The 18,497-nt window shown below is 50.9% G+C and overlaps 1 protein-coding gene across 1 annotated transcript in view; it reads right to left on the bottom strand.

Annotated features, from left to right (window-relative positions):
• The window catches only part of PLXNA2 (plexin A2), a 143,213-nt gene that overhangs the window by 4,581 nt on the left and 120,135 nt on the right, over positions 1 to 18,497 (bottom strand). Inside the window, exons 23-32 of the mRNA XM_066565353.1 lie at positions 15,687 to 15,753; positions 14,981 to 15,127; positions 14,006 to 14,165; positions 13,633 to 13,736; positions 9,153 to 9,252; positions 6,908 to 7,098; positions 5,620 to 5,789; positions 3,793 to 4,005; positions 2,949 to 3,099; positions 280 to 1,839 (exon numbers count right to left, since the gene is read on the bottom strand). Of these exons, the coding sequence (XP_066421450.1) occupies positions 1,744 to 1,839; positions 2,949 to 3,099; positions 3,793 to 4,005; positions 5,620 to 5,789; positions 6,908 to 7,098; positions 9,153 to 9,252; positions 13,633 to 13,736; positions 14,006 to 14,165; positions 14,981 to 15,127; positions 15,687 to 15,753 (1,399 nt within the window). The 3' untranslated portion in view covers positions 280 to 1,743. The remainder of the gene's footprint in view (positions 1 to 279; positions 1,840 to 2,948; positions 3,100 to 3,792; positions 4,006 to 5,619; positions 5,790 to 6,907; positions 7,099 to 9,152; positions 9,253 to 13,632; positions 13,737 to 14,005; positions 14,166 to 14,980; positions 15,128 to 15,686; positions 15,754 to 18,497) is intronic.

The raw sequence follows: 18,497 nt of genomic DNA, 5'->3' as shown, positions 1-18,497 counted from the left end.
ATGGATTTTCCTTCAACACACACTGGCTGCAAACGAAGGTCCCAGTCTGGTGTGACACTGCCTGGGCAGACACCAGGAATTATTTTGCTGCCATTGCCAAGCTCCTGCAGCCAACTCTTGTATTTCCATCAGGCCTCCTCTCCCTGCCCTCCCCACTGCAGCCTGCACATGTATCAATATTTACTACAGAGAGAAATATTTACAGCACTCCTTCCCCTCCTGGCACTCCACAAAGGGACACACATAAGCTTTGGTGTCTTTGAAAGAAATAACACTCACAAACATTTGCCTGTCCCTGGCCACAGGAGCCGTGGGGGCCAGCAAGGAACTGAGGAGAACAACGTGACGCCGACACAGAGACACAACAGCAGAGCTGGCTGGCCCGGGGGTGCTGGTTAAGGTTTGCTCTTGCCTGGAGCAGAGATTTCTCTCCCTTTCCCAGTGGAAATGCAAGTCCTGGCCCTGGGTGAGGCGGCAAACGCTGGAGGAGACACCCAAAGGGAGCCTGTGCCCAAGGACTGCACGTCCAGCAGAAAATCAAGGATCTGCTCCCCCAGCATCCAGGCTCTTCAAGTATTGTCACCGTAAACATCAGGGTTTGGGGGTTTTGCTGTGAGAAATCAGAGCTGGCTGCTGGAGACCCCCAAAACCGACCCTGGAGGTGTCAGCCCAGCTCTGCCTTGGCTCATGTGGCACCTGCAGGAACCAGCAATGGACACTGAATGGATCAGTGCTGGTCACTGTTGGATAAACATGGTCATGCTGGACACTGCTGGACATTGCTGGATCACCATGGCCATACTGGACACTGCTGGACACTGCTGGATCACCACAGCCATGCTGGACACTGCTGGACACTGCTGGACACTGGTGGATCACCATGGCCATGCTGGACACTGCTGGATCAGCCAGTGAGGTGGGATGGAGGTGGAAAAGGGAAAAGCAACGAAATTCAGACCTTCCCTCATTTGACAGTAAATGGGATTTAAAAAAAAATAGGTATATTGACACTATATAAATACATGGATAAAGCTGGGTTTCAAGACAGGTCGGATGATCTGGTGGTTTTGCAATTCAGGTAAAGTTCCTTCTAGTGCCTCTAAGTTACTCAGCCACTGGACTATTTTCGGGCAAAACTGCTATTTCTCTTGTGTAAAAAGGTGTGGTGCAAACTTGTGCTCCTGTGTGTTGGAAGAATCCAAAACGAAGACATTTTGGTTTTCCAGACGTTCCAATTGTGTGACAGTCCATTTGCAGAATGCCTGAGCCGTGTCCTTGGAAGGCTCTCAGGGACAGGATTCGGACCTGATCCTCCTTGCCAGGATTATCTCTATGGCCTCTGTGGTTTTTGCTCTATTTTTTTTCTTTTTCTTCCTTTGTTTTTTTATTTTTTTTTAAAAAACCCTTTAAATAAAGTTTTATTTTCCAATATACATTAAACAACTTTCATGCAAAGCAGCAGTCGTGGAGACATCCAGACTTTCCAGGTTCCTTCTTTCTGCGTGCACTCAAAAAAATTATCCACCTTGCTTGGACTTTGATGCAGATGCTTCATCTTCTTCCCTTCCTGCCCTTTCAAACTGGATCCTGTATGATTTTTGAACACAGCCAGTCCTTGAGCCAGGCTCTGCTCTCTCCAGAAGAGCCTTGGGGGGGTGTGTCCAGTGCCTTCCTTGCTTGTTCTCCCTCCAAATTCCCGAGAGTCCGCGCGATGCTCTGCCCTTTGCTGCCCGTGACCTTTCTTCAGCTCTCGAAGGACATGGCCCCAATGAGTTGCTCTACTTTGTAAGCCAAGCGCTGCCTCCGAGCCTGCTCATCCTGCTCCAGAGCTCCGATGAGCTGGGGGGGAGAACAGGAAAAGGGGGAAGAAAATGAATCAGAGAGAGAAATCAGCGTGAGAGAGGAGGTGGGAGAGGTGGGTGGGCAGCGAGATGTGAGCAACTCCATGTGAGGAGCTGTGAAATCCCAATAAATAGCAAAGCAACTTGGCTGTCACTGGTGTGTTGGACCCCTCCGTACCCACCCAGCAAAAACCACTCTGGTGCCTTGGACTCCACATTTCTGGTGCCTTGGAGTCCACGTTTCTTCTCTCGTTTAGCAGGAAAGTGATGAGATTTTTCAAGCCTAATGGGAAAATAGCCGTGGCGTTGTATCACAAATGGCTACATGCAGTTCAATGACAAAACCCTTCCATTTCATGGACGTAATTACAAAATCGGTTCTTCTTGCAGAGAAATGAAGGGGTGGAACAGATGGCGAGAACTTGGTTTCAAGTGATGCATTCATTAAAGGAGCTCAGGCTGCCAGGAAGCCTTTGCAAACCGGAGCCTGTGCCACTGCAACGGGGATTTGGACCGTGCTGCTCCCAAAGGACACCAAGGTTTCTGGGGAGCTTTGATGGGTCATGAATATTTTCCACTTCACTGGGTGCGTGCCAGAGCTGAGGTATCCAGGTGCTCCCACAATATTTCAGCTCTCAGTCCTCCTGGGGAGGATGCTACAAGTGTGGCCAATCCCAAACCCCTCTGTGCGTGAAGAGAACAGCGGGGCAGGAGCAGCGCCAGCTACGGCCGGGCTGAACCCAGGGAAGGGAGGGCAAGGAGCTCTGGGAGGCAGCAGAGGGATCCCTACACAGCCCAGCACGGCATCTGCTCTCCCACACACCTGCCATGGGGCCCTGCCACCCTGGGGACACCGTGGCCCGGGGGACACTGCTGCCCAGAGGATGCCATCACTCCAGGGGACACCACCATGGCCCGGGGGACACTGCTGCCCAGGGGATGCCATCACTCCAGGGGACACCACCATGGCCCGGGGGACACTGCTGCCCAGGGGATGCCATCACTCCAGGGGACACCACCATGGCCCAGGGAACGCTGCTGCCCAGGGGATGCCATCACTCCAGGGGACACCACCATGGCCCAGGGGACACTGCTGCCCACACCCACCTCCTCGCTGTACTTGCTGACGTAGGAGTAGATCTCGTTGAGGGCGCTCAGCATGTTGAACTCCACGGCATGCAGGCGCGACTGCTCGGCGAGGTAGGCGTTCATGTCCTGGTCACTGATGGCCGGGAGCTTGGCAATGTCAGCGTAATACCTGCAGGAATGAGGGGAAAAATGAGAAACAGGCATGCCCCAAATGCTCCTGTTCCCCCTGGGATTTAAGCTAAGCTCTGCAGGGATAAGAACATCTTTTTGCTTTGTGTTTGCGTCCAGCAAAATGGGATTCTGGGCTGTAATGAGCTGAAAACGGGAGCAGCGGTGCTTGGTGGGGCTGAGAACCACCCTGCAGCATCACTGGGGGTCCTTGTGTCCTTCACAGACACATTTTATGAAAAATCCTTTCCTCGGGATTTTTCCTCCTGAGAAGCTGAGAGGCCTCAGGAACAAAATGTAACCAATGGTTATCTGCTGCTGTGGAATGCAACAGGTGCATCTGGGATTGGTCTCGTGTGGTTGTTTCTAATCAATGGCCAATCACAGCCCAGCTGGCTCGGACACAGAGCCGAGCCACAAACCTTTGTTATCATTATTTCTTTTTCTATTCTTAGCCAGCCTTCTGATGAAATCCTTTCTTCTATTCTTTTAGTATAGTTTTAATATAATATATATCATAAAATAACAAATCAAGCCTTCTGAACCATGGAGTCAGATCCTCGTCTCTTCCCTCATCCTCGGACCCCTGTGAACACGGTCACACTCGTGCTTCCCTTCCACTCAGGATGCTCTGTCCTGAGATCCATGGGGTTTCAGAGCACCCTGCACCCCGACTCCCACGTGCTGCCCTCACCTCTCCACCCAGCTCTTGTAGCTGGGGATGTCCTTGGCGTAGAGCAGCTTGTTGGAGGGGGAGTCCTTGCCCAGGCGGTGCTCGGAGGTGGAGCAGGAATCCATGAAGGTCTGAGCCACCACGGACAGGCAGGCGTCCGTGATGCTGCCCTTGTGGATGTCGAACACGAACTGAGGGTTTTTGATCACGTTCACCCAGAAGCGGAGGGGGAGGCTGGGAGGCAAAGAGAGAATTGGAATGAAATGAAATGAAATAAGACAAAAGGAAAGGGTGCATGCTGTGCATGGTGCTCCCAGGCAGAACACGAGTGGTGGGGAGAATAAGAGAAGAATTTAAACAGGAGCTGGGCTGAGGCCATCAAGCACCAGTTAGCCCAGTGTGCCCAGTGCTGCTGGTGGATCCTGCCATGCCCAGGAGCTGCTCCAGGCTCAGATCCCACACGGAGCAGTGGAGGAGATGAGGGGCAGGGCAGAGCTGGGCAGTTTGGGGGTACTGGGGGGGCACCTGCAGGAGGAGCCCATCAGGAGGAGCTCAGCAGAGCAGGGTCAGTGCGGGGTGAGCAGGGGCAGCCCTGGCACTGATCAGCTCTGCCCAGCTGCTCTCCAGGACCCACGAGCTGGCAGCAGGAACCACAGGCTTTGTCCCCAAATCCCGGGGCCTTTGCAATCAAAGGGGAATTATTATTCCTTTTTTTCTCTGGCTGTATAGCAGGATCAAAAAAGCAGCTGCTGCTTTCTATTACCTTTCAAGTCGCAGCTCTCTCTGTCTCTCCAGCTCGCTGAAGGCTGCAGCCTTAACTCTTGCAGTGCTGCAGGAGAGCAGCTCAGCCCCAGCCCCAGACACCCCAGCTCCCTCTTCCAAACTTCCATTTGCTTCAACCTGCTCCAGGGGCAGCCTTCTCCCACATCCCCACAAAAATTCCCTTTCTGGAAATGCTGCAGCTCAGCTGAGATGGGGGAGAAGGAAGGCCCAAGCCTGGTGGGGCCTGTTGGCTCTGGCAGACCAAACTCTGGTGGTCATTGCTTTCTTTTTTTCTCGTAATTTCTTGCGGTTCTACAGTTTTTATCCCAATAACTCCTTCTAAGGCTTTAAATTAATCATTTTGAGCTTCCTGCTGCCTTAGCAGGGAAGCAGTTTTTGCAGCCATGATAATTAGAGACCTTTTAAACCACAAGGGACTCAGGGGAAAATGCAAGGTCTTCAGGGAACAACCATTTGTTGTGCCTTTTTTATTCCTTTCTTGCAGAGGTAAATTTCCAACCCACAGAGGTTTTAATCCTAAAATAGCAGCAGAGGCAGAGATGTGGGATCTCCCACTGTTTGGAGAGGCTGGACCTGGCTGCAGCCCATGCCTGAGGCATGCAGAGCTGGCTCCTTCTCCCTGTGCCACCTCCTGCTGAAGCCCAAATGCCCCAGGTGCTTCCCAAAGTGATGGGAAAGGTGCAGCCACTGGCTGAGCTCCCCCTCCCAGCCAGTGCTGGCATTTGTGGCACAGCAGGGCCGTGCAGGCAGCACAGGGCAGGCACTGGAACCTTGGTTTCCACTCTTTCCAAAGTCCAGATGTGCAGATCTACAGCCTGAGGGCAGTGTCCAGCTCCCGCCCTGGGCAGAGAGATAGCCAGGCTGTCTCCCTTCCCTTCCAAATCAGGATATTTCAGGATTTTAGCATCCTGTGAACGCTGGCAGCCCACCGAGGCTCCCACCCTGTGAGCAGCACAGCTTTGCGTCCCTCTTTGGGGCTTGGCCATTCCCAGCCCATCCCAAAACCATGCCCCACATCGTTTTTTTGCCCAGAACCACCCAGATTCGCCTCCTTTCCCCCGTTACCAGTTGCTCTTCCAGGTGTGCCGGACGTCGGTGTCGTGGATGCCGTGCTTGTCCGCCTGCTCGTCCAGGAAGTCGAACATGTACTTGATGGCCAGGGGCAGGGCACTGCCACGGTGCACCGTGCTGAACAGCGTCTCAAACAGGTCATCCACGAACTTCTGCAGCGTGCCCTGGTGGCAGGAGGGCAGATCAGACAGCTTCTAGCTTTGTGTTTTTTTGTAATGCGATTTTATTCAGGGGTTTGTTCGCCTCTGCGCAGGGTGGGGGGGAATTGAGGTTTTCTCTTGGAAAGGCTTCATTTCACCAAGGGTTTGGGAATTTCCGGCTTGTGGGCTTCAATCAACAAAAAGGAGATTCCCAGAGCCAGAAGATACAAAGGGGATAAATGAACATTGACAAACATCACCCCCAGTGCGATCAGAGACACCTGGTCTGGGAAATGATTGATAAGAGAACCAAAGCATGAGGCCCAAATTAGCACTGAAAGGATCAATAACCAATAGGAGATCAAGTACTGAGAATTGTGTAATTTAGAAGCAGTAAATGTGAATTTCCTTGGAGGTTTTATGTACAAATACGTGAAAAATGGGGTAAAAACCCATGTGTGATGGAATGATTTTCACAACCCAGGCATGTGTGGAAGAAATGATTTCTATTGCACATCCTGGCCAGGATCTGGCCACATCCTGCCTAATTCTCTAATATTGAAAAGATGCGGTTAGAAGTTTCTGTTTTTCCTGCAGTTTTGGTGACAGAATCAGCAATCCAGGGGGTGAGGGGAGGGACAGGCACTCCCCTGGCCAAGCAGTGATGGCAGGAAGAGACACCAAACGTTACCAGCCCCACAAAGTGCCACCACAGATCCCATGGGAATAACCAAGGTTGGGGTCTTTCCAAAAGCTCCAGCCTGCAGCTACTCACTCATTTACTCTTTATTTCTAACCTGAAATAATTTATTTTTTGCTTTCCAGAGCCCAGCTGTGTTATCCACGCTGATGAGCACGTAGGGGAAAGCAGGAAAATCATATCTGGTTGAGGGAATAGGTAAATATTTCCAGGCACTGCTTCATCCACCAATTTGTGAATCGGTGAAGTTTTAACAGTGTGCAAAAAAAAAAAAAAAAAAAAGGAGAATTGCAGCAATTGCCTTGAGTGTGAGAAAATCTGGGCTGGGCTTCTGCTGCTGCTCCAGGACTCTCCCAGTGCCAGGAACGCCCAGCCAGGCTGGGAGCTGAGCCTCACCAGGACCCCTCGCCGTGCGTTCCCCAGGTGAATCCAGCCCAGTTACCTTTGTAGCCAGCAGCCTGGTCAGGTAGATCTCAGACACCATCTTGCTGCCCCTGTCCCCTTCCTTCTGGTCGCCGTGGTCGTGGTTCTTGACCAGGTGCCAGACCTTGACGCCGCTCTCCAGGTCGGGGGTGATCATGGGCGCGCGCGAGCGGAGGCTGTCGGGGCTGCCCGTGTAGCGGAACGTGGAGTCTGAGCCAGGGAGAAAGGCTGGTCACGCTCACAGCAAAACCCTCCTGCACTTCCTCAGTGTCCTCAGCAGGGATGACAGTGCCCAAATTGTTGGCACTGAGGTTTTTGTTTTTTTTTTTTTTTTTTATGGGGAAATGAAATGGAAAACCAGCACGGTTTTGTTTCGCACGCGTTCTCGTTCTGTGCAGTCAAAATTTGGCAAAAAAGTGTCGTGGTCTCCATTCAACAAAAAACCTCAGAACTGAGCTTTTTTTCCCCTCCCATAAATGGCCTTTCCTGCCCCATTCACATCCTTTCCTCCTCATACAGATCCACACAAAAATCCTCCCTGAGTCACAGCTCACACACAGCCCCGGGCACTGACTCCTGCAGAAGCAGAGCTCCAATTTCAGGATTTTGTAAATAATGAGGAGCTGCCCAGCACAGCCCGCACAAAGGGCAGGAGAAGCTGCCGAGCTTGTCCTTGAGGCTTTCAGGAGAGCAGAGAGGACTCAAGCTGAGCATCAACAGCAGAGCCTGAGGCCAGTCCTGCCCCCTGTGCCATCCCTGGGCTGAGCAGGCCCAGCCTCATGCTGTCCCTGCAGGAAAAGGGAGCTCAAAGGGCACCAGACAACTTTCCCTGAATTGCTCAGAAGCCATGGGGACATTTGGCACATGTTTTTATATATTTCCCTTCCCAAAGAACGTCCCTCCCTCGATCCCCAGTATCTCCAGGATGAGACACGAGGCTGAGGAGCCCAAATGTGCCCTGCTGGATTTTTCCTCCTGCTACATTTCTTTGTTCTCTGGGAATCTCGTGCATTTTCTCAAGTTCAGCCTTCAATTCACTGCTCCCCCTCCTCGTCAGGAGTGTGGGGATCGATCGTAAATCAGCTGAGGGAAATACTCAAGTCATTACCAAAGTAGCTGGATTTTCATCCCTGATTAAGGCTTAGATAAATGAGTGCTCCAACTGATATAATTAAGGAGACAGACAGGGGGACAGCTCAGGAAGCATGCAGTAATTCTATTTTTAAACATATCTCTGTACTGATATGACAGGGGAAGTAAATAAGTATCTAATTTAAATTCTGCCGGCACAATTAGAAATATTAATCTTAACATGAGCAATGATTGCTCGTATTGGTGCTTTGCAAAAGCTTTTCCAGCTGACAGAGATCAATGAGCACTGAGGGCTCAGGCTGTGAGACCCAGCCTTGGTTTTTCCATCACCTGCACTATGGGATGTGTGGGCCTACACCTGGCAGGGAAAAATGCCTTTTCTCCTGGTTTTTACCTCAAGACTCCCCTGGTTTTGGCTCCTCAGAACACTCACTCGAGCTAAAAACCAACATTATTTTGGGAGCTATAAACAAGAGGAGGAGATGGGTTTGTCAGGAGACTTTTTGCTGGTAAAACACTCTGTGAAATGAACGATAATGAAAGATCAGCACTCGAGAGATTTTGCCACTGCTGCCTTTTATGGAAGTCTATTATTACAATTATTGTGGATTTAGTGTTCCAAGCGTGCACCTGGCACCTTGCAGGCTCATTTTCTCAGGCTGCAGCATCTTCAGGGACCCTCTGGAATGTGCTGAGCCCTTCTATTATGCAAATCAGGAATTCCCAGGTGTGCACATCCCTGCACTCTGTGCTAAGATTGCCCTTCCCCATTTGTGACCCATTAGCTCAGAGCTCAGGATCCTGCGCTTGGGGAGGAACAGGGGGAGGATCAGATAAATCAGGTTTATCTGTGGTGCTGCTCAGGGCCAAGGGTCTCAAAGATCCTCTCCTGCATCACCCATCCCCTCTGAGCCCTTGGACCTTTCCCAAACCCCACACTCCCAAAGGCTGCTCCTGTTCTTGGCATTTCCTTTTCCCTCCTCTCACCTTTCCTGGTCCTTTTGCCGTTCTCACAGCTGGAAAAGCCTTTGCAATCCAAACCAGCAGCCAGGGATTGTTTTTCCGTTTGGATTTCCACTTGTTTTGGGCGGTTCTTTGCGGGGAGCTGCTGCTTTTTCCCCACCTACACCCCAGTGTGCGTCCATCCCATCCCTTCCCATCCCATTTCTCACCATATCTGCTGATGGATGTGCGGGAGATGCTGGCAGAGGCAGGAATGTTGTAGGAGGAGGTTTGCTTGGGCACCAGAGCCACCACGGAGCGGTCTGACACCTGGGGAGGCAAAGCAGGACCAGTCACCAGCCAGGGGGGTTCCCTGCCCACCCCGTGATCCCAGGCTGCCCATCCAGCAAATCCAGGGAAGGGCAGCCCAGGACACGCTCCCTGAGCCCTGTGCCGGGTCAGGCTGCAGCAGGAGGCCGAGGGAAGTGAGGGATAAATCAAAAGATGTGGTGAAGATGCTTTTGGTCGTTCTGATTTAAGGTTATGCCTTACCCAATAAAAATGAGAATCTCAAGAATTGTTGTGATCCAATTAAAGTAACAATGCAGAGGGAATAAAAGGGCTGTAATAACGTTATGGGCCATAAAACATTCCTATTAAACCATTTTTTATTTTAGCAATTTTTACGAACTTTAAAAGTTTGATTTACAGCGGAGCAAGTCATAAAGCCATCTTTCAGGGTATTTAATTGTTATCCCTTTACTGCTCCAGAGAAGGAATTAAACACTGGGAAGTCAAACTATAAATGAACATTAGCACTAACAAGGTTTCGTTACAGCAGATTTTAGTAGCCATGTTTAATTTTATCCTCCCTATAAATCTGGTAGTCACTGGAAGTTTTCTAACTTATTCCCCTTAATTAAGGAGCTGCAGGTTTCCAGGGAATGGGCCTGAGGAGCTTTTAATTTTGAACTTGTGACCTGTGGTGCAGCACAGTGAGGGAGCACAGAGTCACCACGTCTTGCCAGGGCTCAGCAGATGCTTTTTAGAGGCTCAGCACAAAAGAAATGCCTCTTCCTGCTGCAGGAATTGCCTTTTGGGGCTAAACCATGCATTATCTGCCAGGACTCTGGAGATGGACTCAGCACTGACCCCATGAATGGAGGTTTTTGCTCCCCCAGCAGCTCCAGGGGTCTGTACACTATCTGCAGCACCAAGGTGAGCTGCACACAATGACCTGTGCTGCCTCCAAGGCTTTGGGCTCCATCCAGATGAAAGGTTTCATGGAAATCTGAGTTCTTATTATTGCTGGTGATAGTGGAAATAATAGTTACTTGTGTTTCACGGCACAAAAGTGAGATTTTTCTAAGCAAAACACTCCAAACACCTCCATAATTTCCTTTGCTGCTCCTGCCTCACTTCATCCAATTTATTAAGCCAGTGGAAGGAGTGATCAGTGCTGATATTATTTTCTTGGGCTGTTATTAGCCGCCACTTCAGCTCCATCTCACCAGGGAGAAACCCGAGCCCGGGGTGCTCCAGTGCCGGATCCATTTCCACCAGGGCTGTGCTTTACTGGGAGAGAGGCACTAAAAATTCCACACACACACACAGAAAAAGAGCCCTCTCACGCAGTAAATTTGGGGTGGAATGGCTGCTGTCAGCTCAGCCCCAGCAGCTGCAGAGCAGCCTCAGGTGGAGCACGCGTTTGTGCGCTCCCACAGCACCCCCGGGACGCGCCCCGGGCTGCCTGGCTGCTCTACAACTTTATAAATATTCTGATTATTCTACGAGCTGGAAACACGGGGCACAAAGCACCTTAAAGACAGGGAAAGGGAAAGCTGGGCAGGGGGAGGAGGGAGCCCAGGCCACGGAGCTGTGTCTGCGCAGGGCAGTGAGGGCACGATGATGATTCCAGCTCCGCGTCCACACCCTCCCTAAGCCTCATTTTCCACCCAAACCTCCCCTTTCTCCTCCTAATTTTTCATTTAAAGCAGCTTCCTGGTCTCCTGGCCTCTCCAGACCCGAAGGGGCTGACAGGTATTCATGCTCTGCTGCCTCTGAGTTAACCCTGCGTGAGCCACTGTAAATCATTCCGTATGAAATCCAGGGTTTCATTTTTCCTGAGTGAAACTACACGGGGTAGGACTCTCCCATGGAGTTTAATGGCCATGAAGCCAGAAGGATACTGCACAAATGTAATACAATTCCCTGCCATGTGTAACAGCTCTGCAGAATTAAACAAAGAATTACACTTACTTAAGCTACACATCTATTTTTATAAATGAAGAAATAAGCAGGAGGTGCACAGTTCTCTCTATAATTTCATAAAGTGGTTCAAAACTATTAGAAAGGTGAACATTTCTCTTTAATTCCAATTTGGGTTTTGAATGTGAAGGCTTCCCATGAAAAATGCATTTGATCAGTTCTTGTATTTTTGTGATTCTAATGTAGAAAACAAAAGCAACAAAATCCAACACCCAGGTGTGGAGCTGGGAAACCCTTGGGATTAAATAAATAACCAACCTCGGGGCATGGTGAGGAGGAGGAGGAGGAGGAGGAGGGTGCTTTGGAGCCCTGGAGCTGCAGGAATGGGGCTGTGGGGAATGGATCCTGGGAATGAGGAGCACCAGGAGGCTCCTGCAGACTCCCGGGTGCAGCACCTGTCCAAGGGACACACCTGGAACCTGGGCTGAGCATCCCCCAGCACCACCTGCAAACGCAGGAGCAGGATAGAGACAAAACAGCTCTGCATGAAAAATGGGCAGGGCTTTGCAAAGCAGCTTTCGCTTCTTTCCTAGAAATCTAGAAATCATCTTTACCCTTCTTCTGGAAACCCACGTTTATTTTAATGGCTTGAACCACACCTGGCTCATGTGTCACACTCCTGTTAAATGCTGAGAGCACGTGGAACTCCAGCGATTTTACACCCTCCTAAAGCTGGGACTTTACTGTGCAGTCCTGGAACATCTGTAGGCTTGATACCTAATAAAAACTTCTACTCCGACAGGAAAAAAAAAAACCAACCAACCCCAAACTGGTAAGAATAAAATAAAATTTTAAATAAATAAATAAATAGATATATATTTATTTAAAATTTATCTATATATATTAATATAAGATATAAAACATTTATATATATATATAATATATATACTTTTATATATATATAATTTTTAATATATATTATATATATATTATATTATATTATATTATATATAGTATATATAGTATATATAATATATAATATATATTATATATTTATATATATATATATATTTTATATATATATATATATATATATATATATATATAATATATATATGAGTTAGTTTTTGAAATCCTGTCAAAGCTCGCCTTGACAGGATTTCTGCTGCAGTGAAAAGAATTTGGCTTCTCTGTAATGCCTGAGAGAGCTCATCTGGGCTGAGCAGAGCTGGGGCTCGTGTCCCTACCTGGCTGGGTGTCTGGCTGCCAACTCCTCCCTTCTTCCAGAGCAAACCTGACATTCAAATGGCAGCAGGAGCTGCAGCATCCCGAGTGCTGCGAGGATTTTGTTTATTTTAAGGGGAAGCTTTTGGCTCAGGTTTTCCCACAGGCTCTGGAACAGAAGTGCTCCCTCCCCCAGCATCCAGCACACATCAGACAAGCACAGCTTTCACTTGTGACTTCCTCACGATGACTTTTAAAGATCAAGGCATAATAAAGTCGCGCTGCTTCCCTGCATGTTGGTTAATCCCTTGCAACTGTCAGGTAAAACAGATTTTTAGGAACAATGGAATTAATCTGCGCAACTTCTCTGACATTTTATGGTAATCTATGTTTAAATCCTGGGGGCTGCTTGGAAAAGTTGACCCTGGAGGTGCTTTTTAACATGCACTGTGCATATTGATGGCACTCTCCTGCCTGGCTCCCTGATTGCAGGGCTCCTGTCAATACTGGCTCCCATTCAAGTCCCCCAGCGTGAGTCAGGCTGATGGACTGGAGATGCTGGATAAACAGGGAGAGATGCCAGATTAAACACTAAACACTTCTGGGGAGGTGGTGATGGACAGGAGTAGGTTACAGTCCCAATTAATGCACTTATCCTGTGCTGCAGACAGGCTGGGAGGGAAAGCCTTTGATTCCCTGCAGCCAAACCTTCCTCAGCCCCCTCCTTGCCTCTCTTCCCATCTTCTGCTTTGATTCCCTCCAACCAAACCTTCCCCAGCTCCCTCTTTTCCAATCTTTCACACTGTGAGGAGCCCTTTCACACAAACTCTGCCCTATCCAGAAGATAAAGATGACAAGAATTTCTTAGGCCTTCTCGCCCACCCTCTGTGAGCATTTCACTGCCTGGCTCCACTTCTCTTCCTTTGTTCCTCCCCTGCTGCCCTCCAGGCTGCCCCAGACCCCAGACAAAGTCCTGAGCCCCCCGTGCTGCCCTCCCCAAGCCCCTCATCCCCAGCAGTGCCAGCTCAGCCCCTGCACTGCTCCCTCTGCCTCCCTCCCATGGCCGGCAGGTTTAATTTAGCCAATTTTCAACTCTGCTGCTTCCTTTGAGCTCCGTGTCAAGGCTGCTTTCCCCCCTAATGCTGAAGCACATGGAACCCTTCTGGTTTATCACACAGACTGTCTGCCTGGGCACAGGAGGCACTGGGAATTGGGTTCCTGTTGCTCTTTTCCCCGCTGGCAGCTTGCTGGGGGCTGTCAGCGCGGCTGCTCCCTCACCTGGTAGTGCACCAGCGTGTTCAGGCGCTTCCAGTCGCCCTCGATCTTGGTGGTGATGTCCTCATCCTGCAGCACCACGCGGGCAATGCGGCCCTGCCGCCACTCTGGGGACGGGGAAAGCCACGGTCAGAGGGTGCCAGCCCCACCAGGGATCCCCCCAGCCCCTCTGATCACCCCCAGCCCCACCAGGGATCCCCCCAGCCCCTCTGATCCCCCCCAGCCCCTCTGATCACCCCCAGCCCCTCTGATCACCCCAAGGATCCCTCCCAGTCCCTCTGATCACCCCCAGGGATCACCCCCAGCCCCTCTGATCACTTCCCTCCCTCCCTCCCTCCATCCCTCCCTCCCTCCCTCCGGGCAGGGCAGCCCCTACCCAAATCCATGTCCACAGCTCTGGGTCTCTGGGAGTAGGGGACGTTTTTGTACACAGCATCCAGGATCTTCTCCTTGACCTGGGTGATGGTGTCGCAGTTCAGCACCTTCACGGGGATCTCTGGGCTGTTCTCGTTGTCTGGGTTCACGCAGTTCAGGATCTGCAGGAGGAGAAGCACACCATGCTCTGAAGGAGAGGCGCAACCACGTGTCACAAAACACCTCGCTGCAGCCCTAAATGCATCCCTGCTACTGCATCTGTGATATTTACACAGTTTCTGCTGAGAGAGGGGCCCTGGATGTCCATTCTCACTGGCTGCAGGAGGGCAGTGCCCAGAGCACAGGGAGGTAAAGCATTCCCCTCCCACCTGAGGGGAAATAGCAGATTTGTCTTTACAAACAAGCTGTGGGTCTGCTGGTGGATAAAACCAGCACTGGGAGATAAAAGAAACGATGGGAAGGATTCCAGTGATTGATGAATGAGAAAAGGTATTTGCTTTTACAAATAAACTTTAGGTTTGATGATAAATGAAATTAGACATTGAAAGATGAAAGAAACAATGGGGAAGAAAAAAACCCTAAATTCCATAAGAATTAAAAGGGAGGGCTGTACATTAGAGGGGAATCTCTGGTATCAGGTGTTTTGGAAAGTCTGTACCTTTCAAGTACCTCAGAAAAGGGGAAAGAGAGAAGGGAAATGTGGCCGGAAATTGGGATAAAAAGGGAGGCTGCATCCTCCAAAAATGTGAGCGATCCCAGGGGAATGCCCCACGGCCTCTCCCTTTATTGGAATAAAGCCAAAAAGGACTCCTCTGTCTCCTTTTTGGACACAAACCTCTGGTGGATTCATTTTCCTAACACACCTGTGACCTGGGGCCACACCTGGCTGGGACACGTGTCCTCATTGCCCAGCAACACTCAGAGCCCAGGCAGGGCCCCGATCCCTGCTCCAGGGCCAGCAGGATTTGTCACTCACCAGGGTCTTGTACTCGATCTGCTGCCGGATGAGCTTGTCCTCGCTCAGGGAGTACCGCGCCTCCCCCGTGATGGCATCGATGGGGCCCTTCTCCATCTGCTGCTTGATGGCACAGTAGAGCATGAACAGGGGCTCCCCAGCACATTCCTGCACCACAGGAGGACACAGAGCTCGCCAGGGGGAAGGTGCCTCTCCTCCTGTGCCAGCCCCGTTTGGATTCGCCCCAGCACAGGCTCAGCCCCACTGGCTCAGCCCTGAGCACATGAGCAGCCCAGCAGCTCCTGGAGAGCTCAGCCAAAGCCCTGAGCTTCACTGCTCCATGGCCGTGTTGTCTTTGGCAGGGTAAATCCCTCCTGAGCCTTTATGGCTGTAAAAAAATGGAATTTGAGATCTCGATCTCACCACTCACTCCCCTGGAGCAAATTCAGTGGGGCTTCCAAAGCCGCAAATGAAGTTAAAACTATGGAAGCTGGGGAATGAAGACGTGAGAATTCCCCCCAAGTACCAGAGAGGTGTAGCAGAACCTCCTTTAGTGGGAATTACTCAGGGAGACCTGAGGCCTGGGGAAGGCTGTGAGCATGGAGCAAATTTCCACCTTTCCCTCCTTGCCACTGCATCTCTTGGAGCCTGATGGAAGAGCTTCACCCTGCTGGGGTGTTTGGAGGGTGAGAGAGCAGAGCAGGATCCCCGCTCCACCTCCCCTTACCTTGAGGAACCTGTGGAGCAGGAAGGCAAACCAGTTGGTCAGCATCTTCTCGGCCACAGACTCGGTCCTGGGGGAGGCAGGAGGGCAAACATCACACACGGAACCCAGAAACTGCACCCAGGGCAGCAGCAGCGCTGTCCCTGTCCCTGTCCCTGCTGGGGCTGGTGACAGCCAGCCTGGTGACACTCAGCTCCCCGCACGTGGCGCAAATTACAGCCCGGCTCAGTCAATCGCTGGGATTTACAGCAGCTCCCGGCAATCAGGGACAGCCGAGTGACAATGGCAGGGAAATTGCAGCTTTCTCCGCAGTCCCACCCAGTGTCCTCTCCCCGCATTGTGCCCGACATTATCTCTAATTTAAATACAATGGCTCCTAATGGCAGCTTTCAACGCTGCCTCTGCAGGGCCCCGAGGTTTTGCTTAAAGCTCCACAGCCCCTTTTCCTGGGATGGGATAATGGGATGGGATGGGATAATGGGATGGGGTGGGATGGGATAATGGGGTGGGGTGGGATGGGATAATGGGATGGGGTGGGATGGGATGGGATGGCTCTGGTAGTCGGGAGGTGTCTCAAATTGGAGCCCCAGCCTCCAGTGCAGGGGAAAGCTGCTGTGACCATGTCCATGCCCACCTGTGACCATGACCATGCCCACCTGTGACCATGGCTTGGCCTGGCTCATCCTTCCCCTCATGGACACCAGGATCTGGTCCAAATTCCAGCAAGCAAAGAGGGATGAATGCAATTCCCTTCCCTCTGGGGACTGACCCCTCTGCCCTCGCCATGAACCAGGTCACCTCCTCCCCGACCTGGAGAGGGTCACATCTCACTCCAGCCCCTTTTTCCTTGTTCTTCCCTTTAAATGAGGGGCTGCCTCTTGCTCTCATTCCCCACAGCATTCCAAGTGCTTGGAATTACAAGCACACACCAAAGAAGCACAGGGCTTGATTCCAAAGCCAGGCAGATCAAAAATAAACAGGAGCCAGAGATTTCAACAAACAAAAACTGACACCAGTCGGCCAACAGACCTGGGGTAACATCATCCATCATCTCCTAGGATGGCAACATCTGTCAGGAATTCGTGAAAATGTCTCCAGATCCCCGAAGAATTTAAGGCTGAATTGATTAACTGCCTAAAAATTCATCCTACAAATTGACACTCACGTCGTTCTCCTGTTTGAAATATTTCAGGCACCCAATTAAAGAGAAGAAGCACCAGCACCCTTCCAAACAGCCCTAGAAAATGGAGAGGCACTGACACAAGCCACAGACGAGGTGAAAAACTCAGAAAATAACACATTCAGGGCTTCAGGGGGAATATTAATTTAATAAACTACTTTGTTCATAGAATATTAAATGAAGAACTAGCAAGTCTCCCAATTAGCCCTCCCTGTGAAGCTGCTGTGTCCTCTCCCTGTGGGCTGCTCATGACACCAGCTCTGCAAAAAGCACTGAAAAGTGGAGGGACAGAGAAGGTGGGGAATTTTGCAGGGAAGAATGGGATGGGATGGAGTGGGATGGGATTGATGGGATGGGATGGGATGGGATGGGATGGGATGGGATGGGGTAGGATGGGGTGGGATGGGGTGGGATATTTGCAGTGCCTCAGTCCTGGGGACAGCCAGCAGTGGAGTCAATGCTGGGTTCATCCTCACTGCCCTGTGCTGGTGGAGAGGGGCAGCTCTCACCCTCCCTGGTGCTGGGAACGCCTGCATGGAGCATCCCTGCCCTCCTCTGCCTTGCAAATGGGAAACTGCCTCACAGCCCAGAGCCTGGCCTTTCTCCTACACACAGAGGGCTCTGCTGAGCCCCCAAATCTGCTGAGCCCCAAATCTGCTGAGCCCCCAAATCTGCTGCCAGGTTTTGAGCTGCCCCTACCAGCGCCACTCCGTCCCACCACCAGGCTCTGGATGCTGTTAAGAATCTGCTCCAAAAATAAAAAATAAACTCCTGGAGATTGCCAGGGCAGAGGAGAATCCCTAGACTTGGAGGAAACGCTCCTCATGCTGACCACAGAAGGAGGGCACAGCACAATCCAGAGGTGATTTTCCAAAGGAGCCTGACAAGAGCGCCCAGCCTTGGCTGCTCCGGCAAGAAAACAAAGCTAAACAAAACGAGCTGGGAGAACCTAAAGAATAAATATGTGTTTTATTAATTCTCCCTGCTCTGTGTAGGTCTCCAAACTGCTGTTGCCAGCAAGCAGAGCAGCTGTTTGATTTAACGTCAACTTTCTTGCTGTCTCCCGCGAGGGGCAGCCGTGGAAGAAAGAGAGAGGGGAAAGCCAGGAAGAAAGAGGGAAAGAACTGAGTGTCAGTTATCAACTGCTGCCACCAGAGAGCTCAAAACGTTTTGAAAAATAGTGTTTCACTTCATGGCTGATCACTCCTTATTAAGTCAGAGCAAGGAGCTCCAGGCTGGGCTGGGCACAGGGTTGGGACAGGTCTCCAGGCCAAGGTTTAATAGGACCTGGAGTATCAGGACAAGGAATAAAGCTTTTAGACTAAAAGGGAGTAGATGCAGACTTGATATAAAGCAGGGATTTTTACAAGGGTGGTGAAACACTGGCTGAAATTGCCCAGATTGGTGGTAGATGCCCAATCCTGCTGTTCCCTGTGCAATGGGTAAATCCTGGTGCAGGACAGACAGCCCAAAGGACAGACAGCCCAAAGGACAGACAGCCCCCGGCCCTGGCTCCTTGCTGGCTGCGCAGGGAGGAGGGGGCACAGCTCTTATCACCATCCCTGTGTTTTTTGGAGCGCCAGGAAAAGTCATTATTGATGGCTGAGGCAGAAGACGCCTTCCCAGTGACTCGT

This window comes from Molothrus aeneus, chromosome 24, assembly GCF_037042795.1.
Source record: "Molothrus aeneus isolate 106 chromosome 24, BPBGC_Maene_1.0, whole genome shotgun sequence".
In the NCBI taxonomy this organism is placed as follows: domain Eukaryota; kingdom Metazoa; phylum Chordata; class Aves; order Passeriformes; family Icteridae; genus Molothrus; species Molothrus aeneus.
This window is presented reverse-complemented; position numbering and strand designations above follow the sequence as displayed.